The 27,201-nt window shown below is 44.8% G+C and overlaps 1 protein-coding gene across 1 annotated transcript; it reads left to right on the forward strand.

The window, feature by feature from the left end:
* Positions 1-9,560: 9,560 nt before the first annotated feature.
* On the forward strand, positions 9,561-18,035 carry trim44 (tripartite motif containing 44). The gene is made up of 6 exons (XM_056248307.1): positions 9,561-9,982; positions 12,781-13,294; positions 13,960-14,037; positions 15,485-15,805; positions 17,067-17,086; positions 17,790-18,035. Exons 2-6 carry the CDS (start codon positions 12,833-12,835, stop codon positions 17,869-17,871), a joined length of 963 nt encoding a protein of 320 aa, XP_056104282.1. The 5' UTR covers positions 9,561-9,982; positions 12,781-12,832; the 3' UTR covers positions 17,872-18,035.
* Positions 18,036-27,201: the final 9,166 nt, after the last annotated feature.

Raw genomic sequence — 27,201 nt, forward strand, 5'->3', positions numbered from 1 at the left:
GAATAATATAGACAATATGAAAAAAATATGAAACATTATAATATTGATCATTAAACTGACATTTAACAAAAAGATTTGTGTCATTTTATTTTATACAGGCCTACATCAAGTGAAGAGAATGTATATATAAAATAATTTATATATTTTAAAATATTCCTACATAGGCTATATAAAATAAAATGTCACAACCCTGTCTCTTTTTGTGAGACCAAAGATCACCCGTTAGATATACACAAGACGAATTATATCTCATGTTTAACCACTAGACTAGAGACATCAGAGCCAGCGGCAAACGTCAGAAGCACTGGCCGAGGAAAGGCTGATCTCGACGGGGACATGAGCGCTGAGCCCCGGTGATAGCATGGATATCACAACTCCGAAAACGTGAGATCAAATTTTTAAATAGGAGAAAAGCCGCGAAATTTAAAAATACTACTGTTATTGTGTCACAAAATGGTGTTTTAATAGTTTTTCAGTCGCAAATAGGCGCTATCTTTATAAATAAACCACATATTTGAGCTTTAAACAACTACATTGTCGACTGAAAAACTATTAAAACTACATTTTGTGACACAATAACAGTATTATTTTTAAATTTCGCGGCTTTTCTCCTCTGAACATGACTATTACTAATTATATCATGACCAAATACAACCAGAAACAAATATTCAGTCTTGCTTGTGGAAGATAATTCCTCGAGACCTGTTTTCAATTGTGTGGCGATGTGTACAGCCCCAAGCAGCACACGAAACAGGCATTTTTCTCAATTCTCGTTATGAGAAGTATGAGAAAGTTGCCCTCCGCAATATGGCGGTGATTCACAATCCTGCTGTGTGAAAGTGTTCTGACTGAAAACTACATCTGCGATGACCGACGGCCAGTGACGTGCGGTGATGTCTTAACCCTCTGGGGTCCTTCATTTCAGAGTCACACTCAGGACCTTCGGGTCCAAATGGGCCGGAAGGGTGGGATTAATATTTATTTAAAAAAAAATCATCTTTTTTTTTTTTTTACTTGTTTTTTATAATATTTTTTCTTTTCTTTTTTGGTGTTTTGAGATAATTTCAAAAATAAAAATGATTTATAATTAATATTAATGCAATAATTATGACCCATTTTTTCCCCATTGAATATAATAGAAATTTAAAAAATATATATATATATTTTTTTTTTAAAGCTGTATTTCATTTTAGAGTCAAGCCTAGGCCTCATGAAAGCAATTTTTGAAATAAGATGGATGCCATCTGGTGGACAAACTGAGCATTTTAAAAATTCAAAACCCATATGTAATCTGAATTTATTAGTGTGTATGTGTATAAAAGTGTGTTTGTGTGTGTGTGTGTGTGTGTGGATGTGTCTGTTTTGCACTCTTGATGTTTTATAGATTCACCCCTTCACTGCTGTGTGCTTTTTTTCTGGATCGTGGCTGATTTGTAGTTTGTACGCACAAAATAACTCTGTATTTTCACATTTTTGCCAATTTCCCATTCATTTCCTATGCGGGTCCATTTGGACCCGAAGGTCCTGAGTGTGACTATTTTTTTTACAACCACTTAGACTATTCAAATCCTGTCCCCAATTTTTTGGGGTGTTCATATGCCAAGTACCAACAAAGTCACCAAATTTCGGACCATTCCGATAAAGCAATGATTTAAAAAAAAATTTTTTTAAATGCTTCGGGTCCATTTGGGCCGAAGGACCCCAGAGGGTTAAAGAGGCTAGGCACTGAGTTATGGGTCCGTGTACGTTTTGATAGTTTGTTTTCCAATTTGAAACGAAATAAGTAGAAACGAGAAAACGGTGCCTTATTCGTTTTTTCAAAAAAACGAAAAACGAGATTTCGGCTTGATTTTTCGTTTTTTCGTTTTTACACAGGCAAAAACGAATAAATGACTTTTAAATTCGTTTTCTACATGTGGGCGGTCCTGAGACACCCCCTTCCGCCGATTGGTCAAGCAAATCTGAGCATGTGACGTCATCGGTCGTCGCTCAGGTCTGTTCAACAAAATAATAGTCCTCTACTATGGCTACCGATTCTTAAACGGTACAGGGCAGGCCCTATTGGGCTTTCTTCTGTGCAACTTTACCGTTTCACAGAAATCTTTACATCAGAAATATCAAATATTAGTCTGCCACCAGCCCGTTTTTATGTAGCTGTGCGGAGTTAAATCTGTTTAATATAAGTGACTTTGTCTGTTTTATTGTTTTTGTTGTTTTTAATCAAATAATTGTGAACGACAAACCGAGCCTTCGTTTTAAAGGGCGATTTCCAAATATATTTATATATTTGTTATAGGCTAATATGGGTATTTTATGTCACCCGTCTTATTAGTTTGATTATACGCGAGTTTTTTATTTATTATTGTACTATTTTATTGTTGTTTTTTAATTACCAATATATTATAACAACTTATAAAGATCAAAATCTACAGAAGAGATTAACAAATAACACTGGTGTTGTCATATAAGTTAACTAATCAATGGGAAAATTTCCTCACCGGTACAACACTATTCTTAATGTTGGCTACATGTTACAGATTTAATGTTGAGCACATAATGTTAAAGGCTTCTTAAATAGCCTACCTTTACACTCGGTTGAAGAGTCAAGAAGGATGTGTTAATTTACAGTGATTTCAATCTGTCCTTAGTTGGTGACGCAGTGCAGAGTAATTATAATACAGCATAAATAAAAACAAACACACGTAAAATGTATGCGGCAAAACACATCTGCATATTACGGAGCCCGGGAAGTCACCTGTTGGGGGGGCAATCCGTGGCGACGGTTTTGCGATCCGTCCCCTCACGAATTCTTAAACTGTTCCCTCGGTTTAACAATTCGTGCCCACGGATTAATAAACCGTACCCATGAGTTCCTAATCCGTGCCCTCAGATTTGTAAACCGTGCCTTCAGTTTTTGCAATCTGTACCCACAAATTCATAAACCGTGCCCACGCTTTCGCAATCCGTACTCACGGGTTTGTAATCCGTACTCACGGGTTTGTAATCCGTACTCACGGGTTTGTGGCCCCTCCCCCAGTCTGTGCCGCATGATTCAACCAGGCCTCCTGTTTAGGTGAGGGATGCATTGCAAGATACGCAGTACTCGTTCCCTCTCTAGAGAGAACCGAGGTTACGTTAGTAACTGAGTACGTTCTCTTACGAGAGTATCTCTCGTACTGCGTAATAGCTTACGCTAGGGGAACACAATGCAACACGCCGTGCGTACAGGGATCCAACACCAAAGTCCCAGGGGCCGAAGCCCAGGGCTCATATAGTGCATAATCACCATAAACTCACATAGAGTGGAGGAAGAGAGGCTGGAAGCGTCATTCCTTATAAAATAGCACCCAGCGGGGCTATCATATGACAATAAAACGCGCAGCCAGGGTGAAAGCTTTCAGCCTGATCTGGGTGGCCATACGTCTGTCAACACTCATGGGGCTGCAGTAAACTCAGCATCTGGGCCGCACAGCGGGGCAGATAGCACTGAATTTTAGACCGCCAAAAGCTTAGCTTGTAAGGCGGGTACCTCCAGGTTATAGTATTTTATAAATGTAGACGGCGAGGCCCAGCCCGCGGCCTACAGATATCTTGCAGGGAAACCCCGCTAGACCATGCCCACGAAGAGGCCACGCCTCTCGTGGAGTGCGCTCTGACACCCAAGGGGCACTGTAGGCCCTTTGCAGTGTAAGCGAGCGCAATGGCATACACTATCCATCTGGATAGGCTCTGTTTTGAGGCGGCAAGTCCCTTGGAGCGCCCGCCAAACAAAACGAAAAGCTGCTCAGTCTGTCTGAAAACAGACGAGCGCGACACATAAGCTCTCAATGCCCTGACGGGGCAAAGGATACTCGCGTCCTCCTCCTCATTGAGAACTGGAAGGGCGGACAGGGAAATTACCTGGGCCCTAAACGGTGTATTGAGGGATTTCGGCACATACCCGTGCTTAGGTTTGAGAATGACCTTCGAGTCATTAGGCCCAAACTCCATACATGACGCGCTTACTGAAAGCGCCTGCAAGTCCCCTATGCGCTTCACTGAAGCGAGAGCCATGAGAAACACTGTTTTGAACGACAGGTGTTTCATGTCCACCAGCTGGATTGGCTCGAACGGGGCGCCTTTCATGGCCTCCAGGACCGTGGAAAGGTCCCACGTCGGGACTGAAGGGGGCCTGGGAGGGTTTAGCCTCCGAGCTCCCCTAAGGAAACGCACGACTAAGTCGTTCTTCCCAAGCGACTGGCCAGACACTGGTTTTGCAAACGTTGCTATGGCCGCCACATATACTTTGAGCGTGGATGGGGTTCTGCCCTTGTCCAGTAGCTCTTGAAGGAAGGAAAGCACTTCCGAAACCCCGCATTCCACAGGTGAAAAGCTCTGGGCTTGACACCATGCAGAGAAAACAGACCATTTCGAGGAGTAGAGCCGCCTGGTAGACAGAGCTCTAGCCTGCGCGATCGTGTTTAACACTCCTTCTGGGAGGCTAGCGGGTACCCGTTGATGGCCAATGCGTGCAGGGACCACAGCTCCGGGCGAGGGTGCCAAATCGAGCCCTCCGCCTGAGAGAGGAGGTCTCTCCTCAATGGTACAGGCCATGGGGCAGTGCTGGTCAGCTGCATCAGGGCATCAGGAGCTACGAGCAGCACTGGGCATCCGTTTTCCCTGATTCGTTCCAACACCTGAGGCAGGAGCGAGACAGGAGGAAAAGCATATAGGGAGCAGCAGGGCCAAACATGAGCCAGCGCGTCCTTGCTTTTCGAGAAAAACTTCGGGCAATGAGCGTTTTCGTGGGACGCGAATAGGTCCATCTGTGCTCTGCCGAACGTTTTCCACAGGAGCTGGACCGTCTGCGGGTGCAGCGACCATTCCCCTGCTGGAACATTGTTCCTGGACAGTCTGTCTGGTCCCACATTCAGGTGACCAGGCACGTGCGCTGCTCTCAGTGAGAGCAGGTTGTGCTGAGCCCAGACCAGGAGGCGTTCCGTCAGCCTGTGAAGGTTTCGTGACCTGACGCCGCCCTGGCGATTTATGTATGCCACCACTGACATGTTGTCCGACCGGACCAAGACGTGGTGGCCTGTTACCTGGGGACAAAAACGCCGTAGCGCTTTGTCGACTGCTATCATCTCCAAGCAGTTTATGTGAAGGAGCTTTTCCCGTTCTGACCACAGGCCAGCTAGCGGTCTGCCCTCGAGCAGCGCTCCCCACCCCAAGGTGGAGGCGTCCGTAGACACCACCTTCACACTCGAAGTGGTCCCCAGACTCACACCTGACTGATACCAGTCGGTTATTTTCCAAGGTTCCAGAGCTGAAACACACTGTAGGTCGACCCTGAGGCGAAACAGACCCGCTGTCCATGCCCTGGGTGGAACCCGCGCTTTCAGCCACATCTGCAGTGGGCGCATGCGAAGCAAGCCCAACTGGAGTACAGAGGCCGCTGAGGCCATCAGCCCCAGCATTTTCTGAAACCTTTTGAGCGGAACTATCGAGCCGTGGCGGAAGGATTTCGCGACGCGCTGAATATTTAGTCCGCGCTCTGGTGACAGGCGTGCCGTCATGGATAGCGAGTCTAACACTGTTCCCAGAAAGGAAATTTTCTGACTGGGAGACAGTGAGCTCTTCGCCCAATTGACTGTGAGGCCCAGCTCCTCGAGGTGCTCGAGTAATGCGGCCCTGTGTTCTATGAGCTCCGATCGTGATCGAGCTAGAATCAGCCAATCGTCCAAGTAGTTCAGGACTCGCATGCCCTGAAGTCTCAGGGGTGCGAGCGCCGCGTCCATGCACTTCGTGAATGTACGAGGTGCTAGGGACAGGCCGAACGGCAGGACTGTGTATTGATATGCCTGGCCCTCGAAAGCGAATCTCAAGAATCGCCTGTGATGGGACGCTATTTGTATTTGGAAATAGGCGTCTTTCAGATCTAGTGAAATATACCAGTCCCCGTGGCGCACCTGCGCGAGGATTCTCCTGGTCGTAAGCATTCTGAACTGGCGTTTCACAAGCGCTCTGTTCAGCTGTCGCAGATCTAAAATGGGTCTGAGACCCCCATCCTTTTTCGGTACCAGAAAATATCTGCTGTATAGGCCCCCTTCGCTCTGAGCCTAAGATAAAGGTTCTATAGCCCCTTTGCTCAGTAGTTTCGCTATCTCGGCACGAAGTAGATGAGACACTTCGTTTTTCACCGTAGTTTCGACACTCGCCGTATAACGGCTAGGGTGTCGATCGAATTGTAGCGAATAGCTTCTCTTTATAGTGTTCAGCACCCATTCTGATACCCCGGGAAGCTTTGACCACGCATCCGCGTGAATAGCTAGAGGCAGAATGAAATCCGGGCTCTGGCCGCGGGAAAACGGCAGCTCGAGAGCCCTGGTATACTGGGAACACAACACCGTGTTTACAGCGTTCGAGGCGGGGGGCGCGCTGATCACAGCGGGCAGCCTGGCCGCGCTCAGCTTTTCTATGGCAGATTGTGCAGAAAAAGTGAGGGTGGCAGATCCCGTAGGATTCGGCGTGTCTGTGAGAAAATGTGGGCGCGGGACTGCGGGCACATTTACTACACTGAAAACATTGTCGGTTAGAGCCGACTGAATGTGTGTTGGTTTCGTTTTTACAGAAACCAAGGGACACGCAGCATGCAGTGTAAGCGGGCATTGTGACATGGGCGCGTTCACTACATTATTTGCACAATCGACCTGAGTCGATTTTATTTGTGCTAGCCCTGCACCGTGGCGGGCTGTGTTTGGGTGTAGGAATGGGCACTGGGGCGTGGGCATTCTTACAACACTCATAACACCATCGGCCGTGGCCGGAACACCAGAAAATGCACTCTTTATTGGATTTATCTGGGTAGCCGTAAAAACGGCTTTTGTGCGCAGGCAAACGGGCTGAGACACCGGCTGGCTCACTGCGAAATACACTGGGACAGTCGCGATGCTTTGAACTGACCGAGCGAGAAGTTTTGGTGGAAATCCGGCCACAGCGGGATCTGAACACCGTCGCTTTCCTAGAATGGCTAGGAAGACTTTGAGGCCTCGGGCTTGATCTCAATCCTCGGCCGGGGCCCGCGCTGAGGGGGGCGGCGTCCAGCAGAGCGAGAGCGCGGTCTTTGGTCTCGGGCGTGGCGGCGCTGTGAAGCGGCGGCGGGCGGTGCAGGCTGCGGCTGAGAGCTGCGAGCAGACGGCTGTTTTGAGCGGCCTGCAGCGGAGCTCGAGCGCTTCGGAAGGAAGTGCTTCATAGCCTGCGAAGTCTTCTGCACCTCCATGAATCTGTCCGCAAAATCTTTGACGGCAGATCCGAAGAGGCCCGCTGGTGAAATGGGTGCGTCGAGGAACACAGAGCGCTCGGCTTCCGTCATCTCGGACAGCGTCAGCCATAAGTGTCTCTCAGCCACGGTGAGAGAGGCCATATTCCGTCCTATGGCCTGTGCAGCGGCTTTAGCAGCGCGAAGAGCGAGGTCTGCAGCGCTTCTCAGGTCCGCCACGCAGATCGCTTCGGGTCCTTCCTTGTCCAGTTTAAGGAGAAGGTCGGCCTGGAAGATCTGCAGGATAGCCATAGTGTGCAGCGCTGAAACTGCTTGCCCGGCGGCGGTGTAAGCACGTCCGTGCATGGCTGACGTCACTCGGCAGGCTTTAGATGGTAGCGTCGTGTGAGCGCGCCGTCCAGTGGAGGGCGGGCAGAGATGAGACGCTACCGCTGGTTCCACAGGGGGAACGGAGAGGTACCCTCTGTTCTTCGCGCCATCCACCGAGGAGAATGCAGCAGAGGCAGAGGTACGCAGCCTGGCGGAGAAGGGGGCGTTCCACGACTTAGTCACTTCCTCGTGTAGTTCCTTGACTTTGAAAGCGTCCGTCCAGTCTGTTGCGCGGCTGTTGCGCGGGCGCCTCCCAGTCAAGGCCGATGCTTTCCACGGCCTGAGAGAGCAGACGCATCAGCTCAGTCTCAATGCCGGCTCTCTTACCAGTGGTTTGGCGGGAAACGCTAGCGGAGGGGAGGTCCACGGAGCTCGCCCAATCCTCGCTATCAGATGCCAGAAGAGAACACACCTCGGTGGGTTCGTCGAACTTGTGGACGGACGCGGCGGCCGTTGTCCGTCAGTGAGCGACTCGAGCGAAGCCGGCGAAGTTGGCGGGCGAACCTGCGAGCTTTGGCGGGCTGGAGAGAGCTCGGGAGCGCGCTGGGCGCGGCGCTTCTTGCGGCGCGGCACCACGGCGGGCTGTGGTGAAGGCTCGGAGAATGATGCCAGGCGAGTCCTCAGAGTCACCATAGGCAAAAGCTCGCAATGAGGGCATCCGCCGTCAGCGAGCGCGAGAGCCGCGTGATCCAATAAACAAGCTACAGTTAGTGCAAAATGCAGCCGCAAGAGTTCTTACTAGGTCAAGAAAATATGATCATATAACACCGATTCTATCATCTCTGCACTGGTTACCCATAAAGTTCCGTATCAATTACAAGGTCTTGCTTTTGACTTATAAAGCTCTGAATGGTTTAGCTCCAGTCTATTTAACGGATCTTCTATCGCCCTGTAATCCACCGCGCTCTTTAAGATCACTAAGATCACAGGCTTCTGGTCATTCTACTATTCAATCTGGAACTAATGGAAAAGCTATTAAGACTGTTTATTTGTGTACTGTCTTCAACATCTTTGATTGATACAAAGGTCATGTATTTTTGTGATGATTTTTATTATTATTATTTATACAGTAACTCGTGAATGCCATTGGCGCCGACCCTGAGAAGTGTTACTAAGTGCTAATGTGGATTTCTGTCTAGATATGTAATAAACATTTAGCAAAGAAAAACCTCAAGATGTTTATTATAGATAAAGTAAGACAGTAACTTTTCCCTCAGCTGTATGGCAAAGGCAAGCACGTTTCAAATCAGTGCTTCTCCCGGGAGACTAGCGCTACCATTAATCCCCTATTTTAGCGCCATCTGCTGTTTTAGAAGAGGAAGTTACTCATCTGCATTTGTGAGAAAATCGAGCCGAGAGATCTCACAATCATAACAGACAGATATGCATTTGTATGCACTAGATTTGGTATTTGTTCAAAGGTTCCATGCAATTTGTAGGACGGTTTGTATTTATTTGTGAAATATTATCAGGGATCATTTATTTATATTTGTGAAACACAATATTGGTTACTCCACTGCATTTTAGCTCAAATTGACCTTTGTTTTGCAAATTGCTTTCTGTTTGTTTGCGAGTCGAGTTTTCCTTTGCAAAGCAGATCGAGTTTGTTTGCAAAATGCTGGATTTGTTTGTTTAATTTTGGCACATAAATCGCTCCATAGAAACGCTTCTGGGGGAGGGGAAGTTATTCTGATTCAAGATAACCAGAAACATGAATCGAAATAATTTATAAGAAATACTACTATTCCATGAAAAAAAAAAAAAAAACTAGAATTGACAATTTTGATGTCATGGTGACTTGAAAGCACAACATGAAGCACAAGTTGAAGCCACTGAGGCTCACACTCACAATGCTCCGCCTACTCCCAGCAGTCACAGAGAGAGAGAGAGAGAGAGAGAGAGAGAGAGAGAGAGAGAGAGAGAGAGAGAGAGAGAGAGAGAGAGAGAGAGAACCAAGCAGCCATTTTGTACTTAAAACAACATTAATCCAACATTAAATCAACTAAATAACAACAAATATTTAGAGAGCCGAGTGTCCTTCCATGGTTTTTGTCCTCCCTCTCCGTCTGCTGTTGTGGGTCTCTGTCTTTCAGCTTGTTTTAGAGAAACAGGAAGTAGTAAAAAAAAAAAAAAAAAAAGCAAAACAAGGAAGTGCAGGCAGTGTGAGTAGCAACAGAAGGCTGAGATCATCATGTATTGTGTTACAGCTTTGTGAAAACAGGGCAGTCAGAAAGAATAGAAGTAAAATTAACAAAACAAAGGGGGAAAGAGAGAAAATCATCAGCAGCATCACAGCGGATCATACGTCTGCAGCACAGAGACAAAGGAGACGGTGTCCACTTCAGAAAGACAGAGGTAAGACTGAGGATACATGAAGAAAACAGAAGACAATAGCTGTCCTTCTCATGCTGTGAGCTGGAGAGAAAGCCCGCTGAAGCTACATGTTAGGAGCGGGAAGCTTTTGTGTAATTCTCTGTGTGAGGATCCGGAAGGTTGTTAATGGTTGTGACTCCTGAACTTCCTCATTGTGTGTTTCAGCAAGACTCTGCTGTCCTCAGGTTGATATAGGGGAATGAGAACTTGCTTTGGATAATAGCATCTGCTAAATGACTATAGCTAAGACTGGCAGTCTATCCTGGGACTTTATTACCTTGTCTAACAAAATACAAAGTCCTAACAGCTATTATACTGAATAAAAGCAGTAGTTTCTATATAAAAGTCTTGCTGACCATAAATGTTTGAGTAGTATTGTATGCTACACGGCTAACTTGCAACTAACAACTAACCTGTTGTTTTTCTGAAGCCTGGTTGACAGGGTTAGTTCTGAGTTGACAAAACCAAACAGATCCAAGCAACTTGCAATTCTACATTCTCCCAACACTTGCTATGAACCAACTCAAGGTTTAGAAACAACATGTGCGCATGAAAGTGTGATGTTTACAGCCAAACGTGTGAATATGAGATAGATTCACATCTCTGCAAGAGTCAATGCAAGTGAATTTAAATAGTTTGTCATTTGTAAAGGTGCACAACAACACAAATTTTTGAAATTTTAAAGGCTTTTATGATAACATATTATTTTATTATAACATTATATTGATAATCTGTAAGCTTATTTTATATATTTTTATACAGAATATTAATTATAATTAATATTATTAATAATATACAAATATAATTAATTAAAAAGATTAGTAATTTATATTTTGATATTAATAAAAATGAATGAGGATTTATTATTGTATGTAGACAGATATTAATTAGCATAAAAAGGTCAGTTTTTTTGTCACATACCCAAAAATATGTGCGAAGGTGACAGAGGCGAGAAACAAAAAAACTCCTTTTAATGATAATGGAGAAAACTAACAAAACCCAGAGAATGAATACGATATGTTACTAGAGTGATTGAACTGTAAGGTTACAGTGTTAGGATTGTACGGAAAAGTGCAGTAAGCACTGAACTAAATCTAAATACTGCCCACTAAAATCAGTTCTGTCAGGCCCACTATCGTCAAATATGATTGCCAGTTATCAACAGTTTGGATTGGCGGTGTGGTTCAGTTCTGGGAGAACTCCCTGCGCATCCAGTCAGCCGAGCACAGATACGAGCAGCGATAACCCCCCTTAGGGGAAACACAACACAACCAACATGAATGTAGGCAGATATCATTCATTCAAGATTGTAAAGTACAACATAATTAGAGAATTTATTCTGATTCAAGGGGAATCTAAATGCCAAACCCTGACAGAGACAGGAGGAGCTGGGGAGGGAGGAGGGTAATGAGCTCCTGAGAAACGCCACAGCTGCTGATAATACTGAAGGAGCTTATATATGTATACAGTGATAGAGTCGTATTCCTATAGTAGACGTGGATCAGCTGAGAGTCACTGATGCGAGCTCGACTAACATGACGCTTGATTCTGGTTCCTTTCAAGATTATTAATGACATAAAATCCAAACTGTTGCCCGCTCCAGACCCTATGGCCAGTCTTTTGAAGCTCATTTTCATTTAATTTCAGCTTTTTAGTTTTTCAGTTTTATCCCCTTTAAAGAGAAATGAAAGGTAAATGTTTGTTTTCCGAGACGGGACAATGACTGGATGGTCTTGTTTACAATAAACATATATTACTCTGTACTGTACATAACTTTGTGAGCTCATGGAAACCTGTGAAAACCCACTCATGGGTACAAGTGGAAAACCTCTATATCAAACAGTTGCAAGAAGAAAATTGATGGGAAATGGCCCAATTTTTTTTCCTAGCATATCTATGTTAGCAAACTAATTACAATATTGCTATACACTTTTAGTTGACTGAACCATCCACACATTACTGTTATACCGAATTCACACTGATTTTCAGCCCGATTTTCAATCGTAGACAAATCTGTGTTTCCTTCACACGAGTCAATCACACAGTGTGAATTATCAAAGACGCGATCTGAGAGAATTGCCGACGCCTGTGAGATATTTGGGATGCTAAATATCTGGACCTGTCGGCGATCCACAATCCTGCTGTGTGAAAGTGTTCTGACTGAAAACTACATCTGCGATGACCGACAGCCAACGAGAGAGCAAGATCCAGGCCAGCGGGAGGTTCGGGGAGGAGTTATAGACCACAATATCAGTATTTTAATAGATGTGTACAATTATATCAAACAGAAACCAAGCACAAATATTTGCTTGACCAGTAGCAACAGCAACACATTGCAAAATGATTTATTTACCCCCAACTCTCTTTGCAGAACTCAATCCTTTCTCCCCACGTCTCCCCAAGGGTTTCCTCCTGCGTAATCTGTTTTATTTTTTGTCCTTTTCAGCGCACAGACAATTTGGATCGCAAGCTTCTTGCAGGCTATCATTAATAATAACTATTCCAGTCTCACACACGCTTGATCTTGCTTTACTTCTCGTGTGTATTTGGTTGTTCAAACGTAGTTTGCGGATCAGACAGAGTTGTCTGCGATTCTTCCTACTGTAAAGTCATGCAGTGTGAAACCTCCTATCGTTCAGCGTGAACACAGCAGCGACTGAATGCACAGATAGTCGTGCAGTGTGACAAGAACAGTGACCTGATGAGTTTGAAAATCGTGCAGTGTAAACTCGGCATTAATGCCAATCATTTTAATGCAATTGTCCTCTGCCCACTTTTAGGCTTCCACCCAGAAACTCCCTATCGCCGTGTTAGCGTCTCCCCCTGACGGTCATGGACGCCTCAGGAGGAAACAGGAGCTGTCTGAAGGAGGAGGACCTGCCGCAGATGGACGGCACATGCGATGCGTGTGAACCGGACGAGCCTCAGCCAGCGGTGTGGGTTTGCACTCGCTGTCGCTTCGCCTTCTGCAGCAGCCATGCAGACCGGCATACCCTGAGCACTGGTCACCCACTGCAGGCGTACTGCACCCCCGAGCCTCAGCCGGAGTGTGTGTGCCCGCCGCCCGACAGCGCAGCACAGGGAGCCTCCGCACCGCATGAGCTTCAGAGCCACACCGGAGCCGGCAAAAGAGAAACTGTGACCGTAGAGAGGCTGAAATGTAAAGAACACGATCAGGAGGGTTCGCTCTACTGTAAACAAGACCAGCGGGTCATCTGTGTGGTGTGTGCTGTGCAGGGAGATCACAGAGAACATGAGATTATCACTCTCAGAGAGGCCTACCTGTGGCAGAAGGTCAGTGAACACACACACACACACACTTTTTTTCTATACTTGTGAGGACATTTCATAGGCGTAATGGTTTTTATACTGTACAAACTGTATATTCTGTCCCCCTACACTAAGCCTACCCATCTCACACACACACACACACACACCCTACCCCTAAACCTACCCATCACAGAAAACTTTATGCATTTTTAATAAAACACTGTTTAGTATGTTTTAAAAGCCATTTGTAATACGAGGACTCAGGAAATGTTCTCATAAATCACGTTCACGTTGTAATACCAGTGTAATACCCATGTCATTATACACATTTCTGTCCTCATAAATCACAAAAACACACACACACACACACACACTCACACACACACACAGAGCACTGGTTATATTTAGGACACATAGGGATAGATCACCAAATGTATGTTCCAAAACTCTGGCTACGTTCAGACTGTCAGTCCAAATCTGACTTTTGTGCTTAAATTAATGTATTTTTGCAAAATAAATCGAAACAAAAAAAGAATCCTCAAATTGAAGACTGGTTTGTTTATTGAAGAAGCCGAGAAGTGTGCAGGGAATGAGTCAGTGTTGAGGACAGACCAGCAGAGGGAGCCAGATGCCCTCAGAGAGACAGTGGACAGCAGTGTTGACATGTTCATGGTTTGTTTGTGTTTCAGAGCAGAGAAGGCATCGATCTGCTGGAGCGCACGCAGGAGATATCAGACAGGATCAAGAACAAGTGGATCAGCCCAGACGTCAGTCACACTCATCACATTTTTGCCTTAAACTTCCACACATGCTGCACACAAGGAAATATTAAGCAAAAAATTATAGATGTGTCATGAAATGCAACTTATTTATGCATCTCTTTAGTCCAGGTGAATTCCGAGCCCGTTCTCATCCCAAGGCGTCATAAACTGACGCTTTTGACATTTCGTCTAAATCCAACGCACATTGCACCCTTTAGCGTCAATATGAGACGCAGATATATATGGGCCAGAAGGCGCCTCCTAGTGGTCTAACCCTAACCCTACCCCAGACCTAAACCTACCCATAACTATATTGACGCTAAAGGGTGCCATTGTGCGTTGGATTTAGACAAAATGTCAAAAGCGTCAGTTTATGACGCCTTGGGATGAGAATGCGTTGGAATTCCATCATTAAAAGAGCATTTCAGAGACCCAGACTCAGATGTCTCTGGACTGCCGTCGTGTGCAACCTCTAGGCGCCTAGTCTATTTTAATGGACACCTCGTCCAAAAGCCAGTGTTCTCCTCCTGCTCAGGCACTTTATGTGAAATATAGATACAAGATAAGTGCTTATAATTACAATTATACAATTATAATTGCATTTAATTGATAATAACTTAACCATGGTAAAACCCCAAAAATCAAGAAAAACTACATCGGACATGCAAATCATGTGGTCTTGCGCATCCAGTCTCTTCGCTTCGCTTCTGGAACGCTTCTGGTGTGTGTTGGCACCGCGTGGAGGACAGATACGCCGCAGACGTGTGCAGTGCAAATAAGGGGTCAGTGTGAATGGTGAAAGTAGCAGTATTTCATAATCGAAGAATAACATGTAGCCAATGTGTCAATAATAAAGTTGGCTTAATACAATCAAATCTTCTGGATCAGGTAAAAACACTAGCTGCTGGATTTTCAACCAAACGATAGGACGGTTATAGTAATAGTCTTGAGGTCAATGTATGACCTAGCATTTCTGTATCAGGAACAGAAAGCATGTTTCATAACTGAAAAATATGGCAGGTGAATGCAATACAACCAACTGCTGCTACTGGTGGTAGAAGAAGGGAAAGCAAATGATATGGACAGAGATATTTAGGAGTCATTTAGGAATAGGCTTTACCTCTAAATCTCAGTACCTCAGCTGCTGTGTTTTAAACAAACTGAAATGTGTTTATGGAGACTACATCCAGCCAGAAGTAAATATAATTATCTAGTCTTGTGGTTATGAATGTATGAACAAGCTTGTCTGAATCAGGAACAGACAGTTACATAACTGAACAATATTCCTTGGGAGAAAGCATTATTTTTCAATCCTGTAGTTGTCTTTGCACTCCAAATAGTAATAAGACTTGTTACTACACCAAATGATCATAAATTGAACAAAATTGAAGCAATTTTACTCGCATAAATCAATATACTCTGTAGCAAACCTCTACTGCTTGGCTGTTCATAGATGGGTGTGGAAGAGCTGGAGCGGTTTGTGAACGATCAGTTTGACGAGCTGCACCGGCTGGTTCGGCTGGAGGAGTGGCGTGTCCTACACCTGGTGGATCTGAAGGAGGCTTTCCTCACTGCCCAGGCCGCCGAGAAGATCTCTGAGATCAGTGTCCACACGGAGAAGCTTCAGGAGGAGATGGACTCCATCACACAGCAGCTGAGCGACCTGGATCAGATGGAGCAGGACGGGGTCGCGTCGATGTCCCTCGCCCCGCTGTTGGCCAACGGACCAGCACCAGCACCGGCACCTGAAGCTCTGCTGGAGCCCAGACCACTGGTTAGTCAAGCTTCTCATATCGCACATTATTTCGAAGAAGCTTCACTGAAAGAAAAAAACACAGTAATAATGCATGAAGAGGTTTGGGCTGGTTAACTAAGATAAGTACATTTATAATCCTTTAACACATTTGGCATATGCTTTTATCCAAAGCAACTTACCATGCATTCAAGGTATGATCTACAGGAACGCAAGAACAAATCACATTTCAGATATGGAATCGCAGCAGACATATTTGACAGTCAATGTATTGTAATGTTAAAGGACATTGATCAAAGAGATTTGTCTATAAGGTCCATCCCATATTGCTTGATGAGGTGGTCAAAGAGGTTTGCTTTGCAGTCTAACTGGTGGTTGTTTTAGTTACTACGTCCTTAAGATCGAGGACTAGGTGAAGGCATAGACGATTTCAGCTTTCTGTTTCTACCATCCATTGCTTTAATTCATTCATCAGCCGCATTTCCACCGCAGGAACTTTCCCCATGAACTAGGGACCATGGGGTGGTTCTCTGTGTGTTTCGACCGCAGGATTTACCCAAGTTCTGGGTAAATATTTCCCCTCAGAAAGTCCCTGCTTGCGAGAACCAAAGTTCAGGAACTTTCAGGGGTGGGACCTGAGCACTGAACATGCTGATTGGTGGAGTTCATGCCACATTTTGATTGGATGACTCCATGCAGCATTTCATTTCAACCACCATTTTTAAAAATCTGTTGCGGTGCGTGCAGTCCTACACAACCGGACTAATTTGCCTAATCTTCACAGTACTTGAAGACTGTGGTGGAAACGCAGAAAGCAACCGGTCTTGGGGGGAAAAGTTCCTGGGACAAATTGTTCCTGGTAATTCCGGTGGAAATACGGCTATTGACTGCTGTTGTTACTCACCTGTTCATCTACAGCTATCTGCAGTAAAGATCGCAGCATTTGGGCTTCTAACATCCTTCTGCGCTTCCTGACAAATATTTAAGTCAGTAGAAGATTATCCTGCACAACTAGCTACTCCAGAGAACCTGGCATTGTGGGATTAAGAAATAATGTTGGCTCAAGAAGAGAGAGGGGCAACTCTGGTCCTGGAGATTCAGTGTCCTGCAGAGTTTAATCAAACACATCTGCCTGTGTTTCTAAGTCAGTTTTCTTAAAAGCAGTGTAGCAAGTAACCAACGGTAAGGGAACAGTCTCTCCAGAAACCACTGGTGGTGCATGATATAGCAGAAGAACAGTGATTTCAAATGAATAACTTCTTTTCTTTGCTCTGTTTTTCAGATTCCTGATTTGAGACTAAGGTAAGGGATTTGAAATGATCTGTTGTTTCAGTAACTGCCAGGTACTCTTATAAATTACTATTTTAAATAATAAACTGGTCATTGATGCTGATTGTAAATAGCCGTGGTTTGTTGACAATATACCAATAGCTGAACATTATTTGGTTGCATACAAACTGTGGAGGGATTGACGACAGTTACAGTGGATGTGGATGGGCCCGGATGCAGGCTTTTAGAAATACTGAGGTCCCAAATTTTAGTCTCTCAAATGATGTACTCAGAACTTCCCCTCCAGATCCTGGGGAACACCAGATACTTCCCACTCCAGAGAAGAGGATTTTGGCAGGGAGTCAGAACGGCTTGGCAACAGAGGAGACACAGGCAGTGTATAAGACTGCATACTATTATCTCATCTGAGTCAACAGGATTGACAATCCGATAAGTCAGTCCCGGTTCTCCACATGAATCCATGACTTGTATAATACCGGCTTCATGCGGGGATTTGGCACCCACAAATCAACATCTAGATTATAAAATCTGATAAAAGTGTGCATCTGGTAAAAGCGTAGATGTACCAGTTTTAAAACAGTGCCCTGTGTCACTATTACTTCTGTATATTTAATTGGGATTTTGTGACCTCCAAGTTTTTAATTCCTGTGCCGGTTTCTGTATTTTGTCAATTGAATGTAAATGTATAATTCATGAGTCTTCCTTCCTCTTACAGAGCAGCCAATCATAGGAGGGATGTGGAAGATCCTTCAGGAGATGAAGAGAGAGGAGATGCATATATTGGACATACACCCTAAAACTAATGGCCATTCCATCGCCTTCTCTGGCTTTCTCCCTTCATTCCAAACTTATCGGGATAAAAAACTATGACTATCGCTGAATGTAACTGTGCTGATCATATTTCTTTAGTTTTAACCGCTTATTTCAAAATAGTTTAGTCTTGAACCAATTTCTTTCTTTTTATCAAAGTTAATAAAACAAAATGGAAATGCTGGAAAGGCAGGAAGAAAGTGAAAACACTACATTCTACAAGACTGATTTGTATTTTAAAGAAAAAAAAAACTATTTTGATAGAATGCTTTAAAACCTTTTTTTTATAATTATTCAGATTCCACACTGGTTTGATTCATGAAATCCAGTCTCTTACCTTCACATCATCATGCTATACTTTGATTCTATTTGAGTTTAAATGTAGAGGATTATAAATTTGGTCTTGCTGTTCATTGTTTGATGCATTGTTTCTAGTCCATTTGTTGGCTACCTTTTCTTTATCAGAATGAAATACCTGGGTCACTGATTCCCAGTATACCAAATATATTTCAACCCTGATCGTAACCTGCTGGAAACCCATTTCTTGTGTTTGGATATCAGTATGTTGGGTCTGGAATCGGCTTGTGTACATTTTTCTCACCAGTTTTAAATATATATTTAGCTTTTTTCAGTTCTCTTAGCATTTTTCTAAATTAGTAGATCTCTCTTTGATAACTAAACAATGCTTTGCTTTGGGAAAACATGAGATTATATATTTGATAATGGTCAGTGTTGGGGAAAGTTACTTTTATAAGTAATGAATTCCTGAATACTGCCTTACTCCCTACAAGTTCTAGTTACTTTTTTTTTTTCGTTGCTTTTTATGGAAAGGAATTCACTGTTACTTTTGCATTACCTTTTCTCACTTTGGCTTGCTTGTTTTTTAGTAAGAAAAAAGGTTATATTTTTGGCAGCAAATGTAAAGGCCTCAGTGAATAAGCCTCAGACTGAAGGAAACGCAAATTCACAGCTGTACAGCCCTTCCGCTCAAACAAACATCTCAGCGGTTCTGCCATTCTGGACCACAGAAGAACAGGACGCAGGAGAAGAAAGTTTAACACTCTTACTGTAGCAATGATAACAATAAAAACTTCTACTCAAATGTGATGTTAATTTAAAGTCATTTTTGCTTATTCGTATGGTTGATTTGGATCATCGAAGGTCAGCAGCATAGACATTGGTTAATAAAGTGAGATTAAATGCATATAAAGTATTTAATACGTCTCTGCACTTACGATTCTCTCAACATGAGGAAGGGAGCGCTGTCAGTCAATACATGCCAAAACAAAGAAACTTGTGTTACTTATTTGTAAAAGTAACTCAGATATTTTGTTGTAAATTATTTAAAAGTTATATGTTACTTGAAAAGAAGTAATCTGATTACGTAACCCCCACATGGTCTTTGATATTAGGAATACAGTGACCTCTGTATCTGTAACTTTAAGAGCTGGAAGAGTGAAGAACAGAGAAAGCAGTGATGAGGATACTGATTTATAGGGCAAGCTTGAAGATATGAGTTTAAAGTTGTTTTTTGAAGGTCCAGATGTTGTCGGTCGCACGAAGATTCGGGGGCAGCTTATTCCACAGCGTAGGGCCAACAACACTAAAAGCCCTACCGCCCACCGTGGAGAGTCTGACCCGGGGTACATTAAGAGTGTTGAGATGCTCTGTTATGTCACACAAATATGAACACAAGTCACTCAGCCATTTTTCATCCTCAAGCTAAGGGATGACCTTTTGTTTGCTTTCCATGAAACGAGCGATCTCAATGCGGGGTATCATGAAATCTTCGCAACACTTTACCCCGACTAAGCCAGCGGACCTCTGTGTAGTAGGGCACATCTTCGTGCACAGAGCCTTCCGCATCTAAAAGTGCTCTGTATTGCCTGTGATTCAATCCCCGTGAACGATTAAAATGTACTGTTTTGTTTACAACTGTCATTACATGTCCCATGCCCAACACTTTTCCACAGAGGGCCTCCTGGTGAATGATGCAGTGGTACGCTGTGAGGTTTTCTCCTGTGTGCCTCACCTTTTCTCGTACCAAACCACGGACCTCCCGGCACATCGCAGGCGCACCATAAGTTGTCAGCGCAACAAGTTTATTCCGTGTTGTTGACGCACTGCTCCACTTGTGAGAAGATGTCCTGTCCAGATGTTGTCCCGTGAATTGCACTTAAATCCAAAAGTTCATCAGTAACGGAAAACCTATCATCTACCCCTCGAATGAATATAGAGAGCTGGGCAGTGTCCGTTCTGTCTGCACTCTCATCTATAGCCAATGAATATGCAACAGTCCTTAACTTTTTCTTTTAGCTGGATCTTTAAGTCAGAGCCCAGCTCATACACGCGACTAGCCATGGTGTTTCGGGAAAGGCTGATGTTGGCAATGGCTTGCTTTTTGTCCAGGCACACAACACCACATACCTTTTCAATACAGTTTTTAATAAATTCCCCCTCTGTGAACGGCCTGCATGCTCTTGCTATCTCCTGCAATCATGAAGCTTACCTTCACAGCTCCCTCACCTTGACTGTTCATGTGAGTAAACGTGTTTTCTGTAGCTGAAGTTTGTGTTTTAGTTCTTTGACTTTAAGCAGCCGTAGTTCCATGTCCATGCTTCCATATTGATCATGTATCATTTCGAAATGCCTTCTTAGATTATATTCTTTGAAAACCGCGAGTGACTCTTGACATATAAGACACATTGGCGTTTCTTTGTATTCACAGAATAAATATTCGGTTTCCCATCTTGGTTGGAATTGTCGATATTCGCAGTCCACTATTCTTTTTTAGCCATTGTGCTTTATTATACATACACAGCACATGCTCTCTCTCCGACCCAAACGCACACACACATACGGACACACACTCGCATAAACGTGTTGTCAGCGTTGCTCTGACGATTTAATCAGTAAAATAGTTTAACAACTTAAAAGCTACTAGACATTTATCCTGGAGCGGATAAACTTACAGTCTCACTATAGGAGAACCGCTGCTGCCTAACACTGTTGATAGACACTTATCGAACACTTCTCTCTCTCTCTCTCTCTCTCTCTCTCTCTCTCTCTCTCTCTCTCTCTCTCTCTCTCTCTCTCTCTCTCTCTCTCTCTCTATTCATAACAGCATTAATCTGCTAATAATTCATCAATTATTCCTTACTTATTGCCGTATTCTCTAATAAAATTAGCTAGTTGAGTGAAGCGTGACAGCACCACCTGCGTCTCAATGTTGTAATTGTCACAGACATATATTTAAACAGCGCACGGGTCACATTAAATTGATCCCCAGAATTTGTTGGCGGGCCTGATTAAAAGTTGTGGCGTGCTGTGTTTGGCCCGAGGGCCTTGTAATTGACACGTGCTGTAAAGCCTTGCCACCCTCAGCCCCCTCTTGTATTGCCAGCCAGCAGCCAGGTGCGGTTCGAGGACCCAATTACGCCTTCTCACGCACCCCATGCCGACCTGTGGAGACAGGAAGTTGTTGCACCGCACACTCAGACCCTGCTTTGGGCCTTCCGAGACGGGTCCCTGTCTTCCCCCTCGCTGGCCCTCCCGGGTACGTCTGTGGTGCCCCTAGTCCCCCTGGCTTAGTTTGTGGAAGCCTGGAAAGCGCTTCCCAGTCTGTCCAGCTGGCTCCTCTGTACCATCAGACTCGGCTATACGATTCAGTTCCTCCGGCACCCGCCCAGGTACAGGGGTGTTCACTTTACTAGGGTGTTGAGCGAACGGGCCCCTGTCATGCGCTCGGAGATCGCAGTCCTACTGGCGAAGGGCGCGATAGAGCCGGTCCCTCCAGCCGATATGAACACTAGCTTCTACAGCCCGTACTTCATTGTACCCAAGAAAGTGGGTGGGTTACGGCCAATCTTGGACCTGTGTCTTGAATCGGGCCCTTTACAAGCTTCAAGATGCTAACGCAGAAACGCATCCACCCACGAGATTGGTCTGCAGCGATCGACCTGAAGGACGCGTACTTTCATGTCTTCATCCTCCCGCGACACATGCCATTCCTGCCATTCAAGGGTTGAGCATATCAGTATAAAGTCCTACCCTTCGGGCTGGCCCTGTCACCCCGCGTCTTTAGGAAGGTTGCTCCCATGAGAGAGCGTGGTATTTGCATCCTCAACTATCTCGAAGACTGGCTGATACTAGCTCAGTCTCTGGAACAATTCTGCGAGCACAGGGACCTGGTGCTCCGGCATCTAAGCCAGCTGGGTCTTCGGGTCAACTGGGGAAAGAGCAAACTCGCCCCCGTGCAGAGGATCGGTATTGGATTTTCTCGGTATGGAGCTGGACTCGGTCCACCAGACGGCACGCCTCACAGAGGAACTGAACTGCTTGAATACTGTCAAGAGCAGAACAGTGGCAATCTCCGTCTGACACCCCGGCCTGCTGCCAAACCCTCAGCCTGTGGTCAGACCCTTCGTTTCTCTGGGCCGGAGTGCCCCTAGAACAAGTGCCGCGAGGAGTTGCCCCCCCCCCCCCCCCCCCCCCCTTTACCCTCTTGGGACTTATCTCTGGTGCTGATGGCAGTGCAGAGACCTCCCTTTGAGCCATTGCAGGCAGCGGAGTTAAAAGTCCTGTCTATAAAAACGGTTATCCTGGTTGCTTGGGCCTCCATCAAGAGGGGGACCTGTATGCATTTTCTGTTGGCGAATCGTGCCTGGAATTCAGGCCAAGCCGGTAGCTTTCTATGTGCTCTCTTCTCTTAGAAACCAGTCAACACCGTAAGCCCCTCTCGAAGTGTCGGCTCAAAGTGTCGCTCGAAGACCGGATATGTGGGCCATTCTTGCTTCAGTTGAGTTCCCCGTTGCCGAACCCTGTTGAGCTCCTTCACATCCCTCGACATTCGGACGTGGCGAAGCATCCGACGCCAGGCCTAGCACTCGTATGAATTGGTGGAACCTGTGCTAGGCTGGGTTACATATGTTGTGATCCCCCGCTCTGCCGTCTCTGACTGGTGTTGTCTACCCCCTGCTATAGGCCGGAGGCACCCCAGTGACATTCCATATGTTGTACTGCCCGGAAACACCCAGTCCATATGTGTAACTTCCACATGATACCTCCCTACGGGCAGGATGTGGCTTCCGCAGTGTCTCCCTTTCCACTGAAAGGACACGCTTTCCCAGTGTCATCCAAGTCTGTCTGAGTGGGTCATGCGGAACAGCAGTGGACTTCCCTGGCCTGAGCCCTGTCCCATCTCTGCCTCAATAATGTGAGGGGATCAGGAGGCTCTCACTAGGCACTGGAAGGTGGCAGCACTAGATGGCGTATTACCTCGTATCCCAATCAGTATGGTATGTCCGAGTCACGTCGAACGTGACCGAACTGAGAGGGAACTTCTCGGTTACGTATGTAACCCTCGTTCCTTGAAGGAGGGAACAGAGACGTAAGTCCAGACGTAAGTCCCATTCCATACCGCTAACCCCAGGCTCTGCTCGGCTCCTCAGCGAAATCCGCTTCCGCATTTATATCCGCACTGCGGGGCGGAGCGTGAGATGCAAATCTCGCACGCCAATGTGCATTGGCTCATTTTATCAATACTCGAAGATGACAGGCTCCCTAAGCGTGATCCCAATCAGTACGGTTCACCCGACTCACGTCTCCGTTCCCTCCTTCAGAGAACGAGGGTTAAATACGTAACCGAGACGTCTCAGCATACACACATAAAATGCTTTATTTCTGTCACTGTGTTGTAAAATAATAGGCTTTGATAAATTAACTTACTCTACCTACAATGATTCTGAACTCCTACCATCATGTACGCTGCTGATGATATTAATGATTTAAAATCAAAGCTTCAATGCTTTTGTGGATTAAAATACCAAGGATCAGATTTACTAACAGCTTGTGCAAGTGCAAACCCTCTTTTGGCATTCAAAAACTACTGTCAGGATTTAATAATGACACGCAAGGAAAAATTAAGGCGAGAAAAGAAAAGAAAGGTGAGGACGGTTATTTTTGCGGCTAATTTTATTGCTTATGCATTTGTAGGAGTTTCCTTTTCAGATGCAGTATTTATGGGAGGAGAATATTTAAATAATTCATGCAAGGTGATTTACTGGTATGTAGATCATTATTTACAGCCCAAAAAAGCATTAAACCAATCGCTAATTTGCACAGCTCTAGGTAGATTGCGTTGGACATTATGGAAATGATCGTCTGTGTTATTTAATTTGCGTGCCATCAGTAGATCACGTGCTGAACTTTACACTTCTATCCGCGCTTTTATGTGATTGCGCTCTCATGCTAATTTGCCCTGGTTATTATTTCTGGTATCAAGTCTGCCAGTACGCACACACTCAAAGCACTTTCTTTAAAGTCCCCATGAATTCAAAATTGACCATACTTACTTTGTTTGCCTACATTGATCGTTTTGTGGTGCAAATTCATCTATGCAAGTCAATCCACACAAAAAATTGTTTTGGCTTCGTAATCTTTAATCAAAATCTGAAATTTCCCCTCCCTTCTGCATTGGAGGACCTTCCCTGATGACGTAGGTTTGACGGTTTGGGTGTCGGCTTAACATCTGTAACCACGCCCCTCCAACTGACAGTAGACAGGCTGAATGACAACACCTACTTTTCTAGATCCAATCAGGTGCTATTTGGAAAAAAAGCAAGGCCCACTATTTTGCCTCATTTAGTATTCCGTTTCTCTCGGAAATACATCACAACACTGGAGAAAAGTCGTTTGCAACTTCCGGTTCACGGGGACTTTAAAGTCCCCCTTAAAGTCAATAATTTTACCTCTTAAAATTCATCTTTGATAATCATAATAACATATTTAAACGTTTTTCCTGTGAAAAATGTTTCTTAATGCCTTAAAATAGCTTAAATGTTACTCTAAACTCTTGCTTCAATCAGTTTAGGCGGGACCAAAAATATGCAAATTAGTCCCCGCCTCCACTCACTCACAGCATCTCAGATTACCTGATCCACTTGATCAACTGTAACAAATGCTGCACAATAGCAAGTGGAAATGCTGGTTTAATTAAAAACTTTTAAAAAACTCGTCGGAGTTCTCAGAGGCGGCAGGAAAACCCTGGACAGGCTTCGATTCAGGAATGATCCAAACCATCAGATACTGATCCACAGTGACAGGAGACACTTCAGGGTAATGTCTCGTTAGTTAATGATTAGCTAACATGAATTAACAATGAGCTTTATTTTTTTTTAAAGCATTTATTAATATTGTAACATTAGTTACTAAAAATGTAATTGTTCATTGTTTGTTCATGTTCACCAAAAAAATGTGTACAGTTTATAATACTAGATTCTCGAGATTTTTAGGCCTACGGTGAGCTTGAAAAAGTACTTTTCAGAATATTAGAAAGGTATATACATTTTATTTTTTTAAATAAAAACAATAACATGTCATAGTAATTGATGCAACAATTCATAGGAATAATGTTAATGCTAGCATATGCAAGGTTATTAGCAAAAAAAAAATTGCTTGTTATAGCGCCACCTTGTGACCTTTTTTAATACAATTTGTATCTATCTAGCCTCACTTCATGTCATTTTTATAATTATGTGACGTGCAGTTCTGCAGATGGATATTATTTGAGTCAAATCACATGTATTTCTATAGCCCATGCAATACAGACTGATTCAAAGCAGCTTCACAAGAAGCAGATTCAACAAATGTTACAAATTAACAACAAATAAAATTTAAGCTGTGATGCAGCTCTACAGAAGACAATAGTGTCATTATTCAGCTCAATTCAGTTCACTGTTGATTCAGTTCAGTTCTATGAGTGTATGTGTGTGTGTGTGAGTGTGTGTGTGTGAGAGAGAGAGAGAGAGAGAGAGAGAGAGAGAGAGAGAGAGAGTGTGTGTGTGTGTGTGTTTGTAATATAAACTACTTCTATATTTAAAGGTGTTAACTGTGTTAATTTTACACTGCAAGTTACAACTTAGAAATAATTAATTTAAACACAACAAATTGTGACATTTTTTTTATAATGAAAGAAGCACACAAAAGTATGACAGAGCACAAAAACAGACAATTAATTGTCAGACCAATTTCACATTCATGTCAGCCCTGTGTACAGAAGACAATATCTGATCATGTCAGTGGATGTAGTAACACTTCTGTCACAGTGTCTGGTTGTGTTCCCTTGTTTATCACTAGAGGGCCTCATTTTCACGGTGTCCTTCACATTTGACTTCAATTCCCAGCATTCTGTCTGTCACTGTCACTCATCAGTTCATTGCACTCAGCTGTTCCCCGTAATCATTGTTCCCAGCTGTTCTGTGTTAGTCTTGTTAGATATGTGTATATATTCCCTGTCTGTGTTAGTATGTGTACGGAGTCGTTGTTAATGTCTCACACTTCTTGGTTTGTTCCTGCCTGTTCTTTGTGTTCGTTGTTCTTGTTTGGATTGCTTGTATGGTATTTGACCCTTGCCTGGACTGGATTACGTTTCACGGATTACCCAATAAATATCTCACTGCACTTGGATCTACTGTCTCTCTCGTGTGTGTCGTGACAGAACGACTCCGTCCCGATGAATAGATCCAGCAGTTCGAGATTCCATAACCCTTCTCCTGTGTATGGGGAAGGAAGGGGACCACAGAGACGAGGTTCGCAGGTCGGGGAGGAAGCGCCTCGACTAAACATTTTTCAATGTTTTGGCTTATGGGCCCAGCAGACTGAGGAAGCAGCGGCGGCTAAGGCTTCAGCGAACTCGTCCATCAGAGATGGTGAGTCGTTTCTGGGGACTCGTCTGGCGAAGTTCTCCGGAACTCGGGGAGGTTGCAGGGGAGGAGGTGGTCGACAAATTCCACGACACCGTCCTCCGCTTTGCCATTCTTCTGATCCAGAGCCGCCGGACTGGTCCAGTACAAGATCCTCGCCGCTGGTTCCACCCCGCACAAAGTCATCATCGCGGGGCTCATCTAGCACAAGGTCCTCACCACTGGTGCCGTCCAACACAAGATCCTCGCCGCTGGTTCCGCCCAGCACAAGATCTTCGCCGCTGGTCCCATCCATCATAAAGCCCTCGCCACTGGTTTCGTCCAGCCCAAGGTCCTCACCACTGGTCCTGTCCAGTCCAAAGTCCTCGCCGCTGGTCCCGTCTAGTACTGAGGCTGCACCTCGCCATCAAGGACGGAGGAGGAGAAGGGCCTCTTATCTCCCCAACACCCCGGTGGTCGTCCCTGTGCAGCATGCGGTCATTTCAGAGGCTGTCCCTGTGCAGCGTGCGGTCGTTTTGGAGGCCGTCCCTGTGCAGCATGCGGTCATTTCAGAGGCCGTCCCTGTGCAGCGTGCGGTCGTTTTGGAGGCCGTCCCTGTGCAGCATGCAGTCATTT

Source organism: Rhinichthys klamathensis, unplaced genomic scaffold, assembly GCF_029890125.1.
Source record: "Rhinichthys klamathensis goyatoka isolate OS25496 unplaced genomic scaffold, OSU_Roscu_1.1 h1tg000054l_1, whole genome shotgun sequence".
NCBI lineage: Eukaryota > Metazoa > Chordata > Actinopteri > Cypriniformes > Leuciscidae > Rhinichthys > Rhinichthys klamathensis.

Excerpts from the sequence above, each read along its gene's own strand:
- trim44 (XM_056248307.1), top strand. The coding sequence starts at position 12,833 with ATGGACGCCTCAGGAGGAAACAGGAGCTGTCTGAAGGAGGAGGACCTG. Across the intron at positions 14,038-15,484 it reads ACAAGTGGATCAGCCCAGAC|ATGGGTGTGGAAGAGCTGGA; the intron begins GTCAGTCACACT and ends GGCTGTTCATAG. Across the intron at positions 17,087-17,789 it reads ATTCCTGATTTGAGACTAAG|AGCAGCCAATCATAGGAGGG; the intron begins GTAAGGGATTTG and ends TTCCTCTTACAG.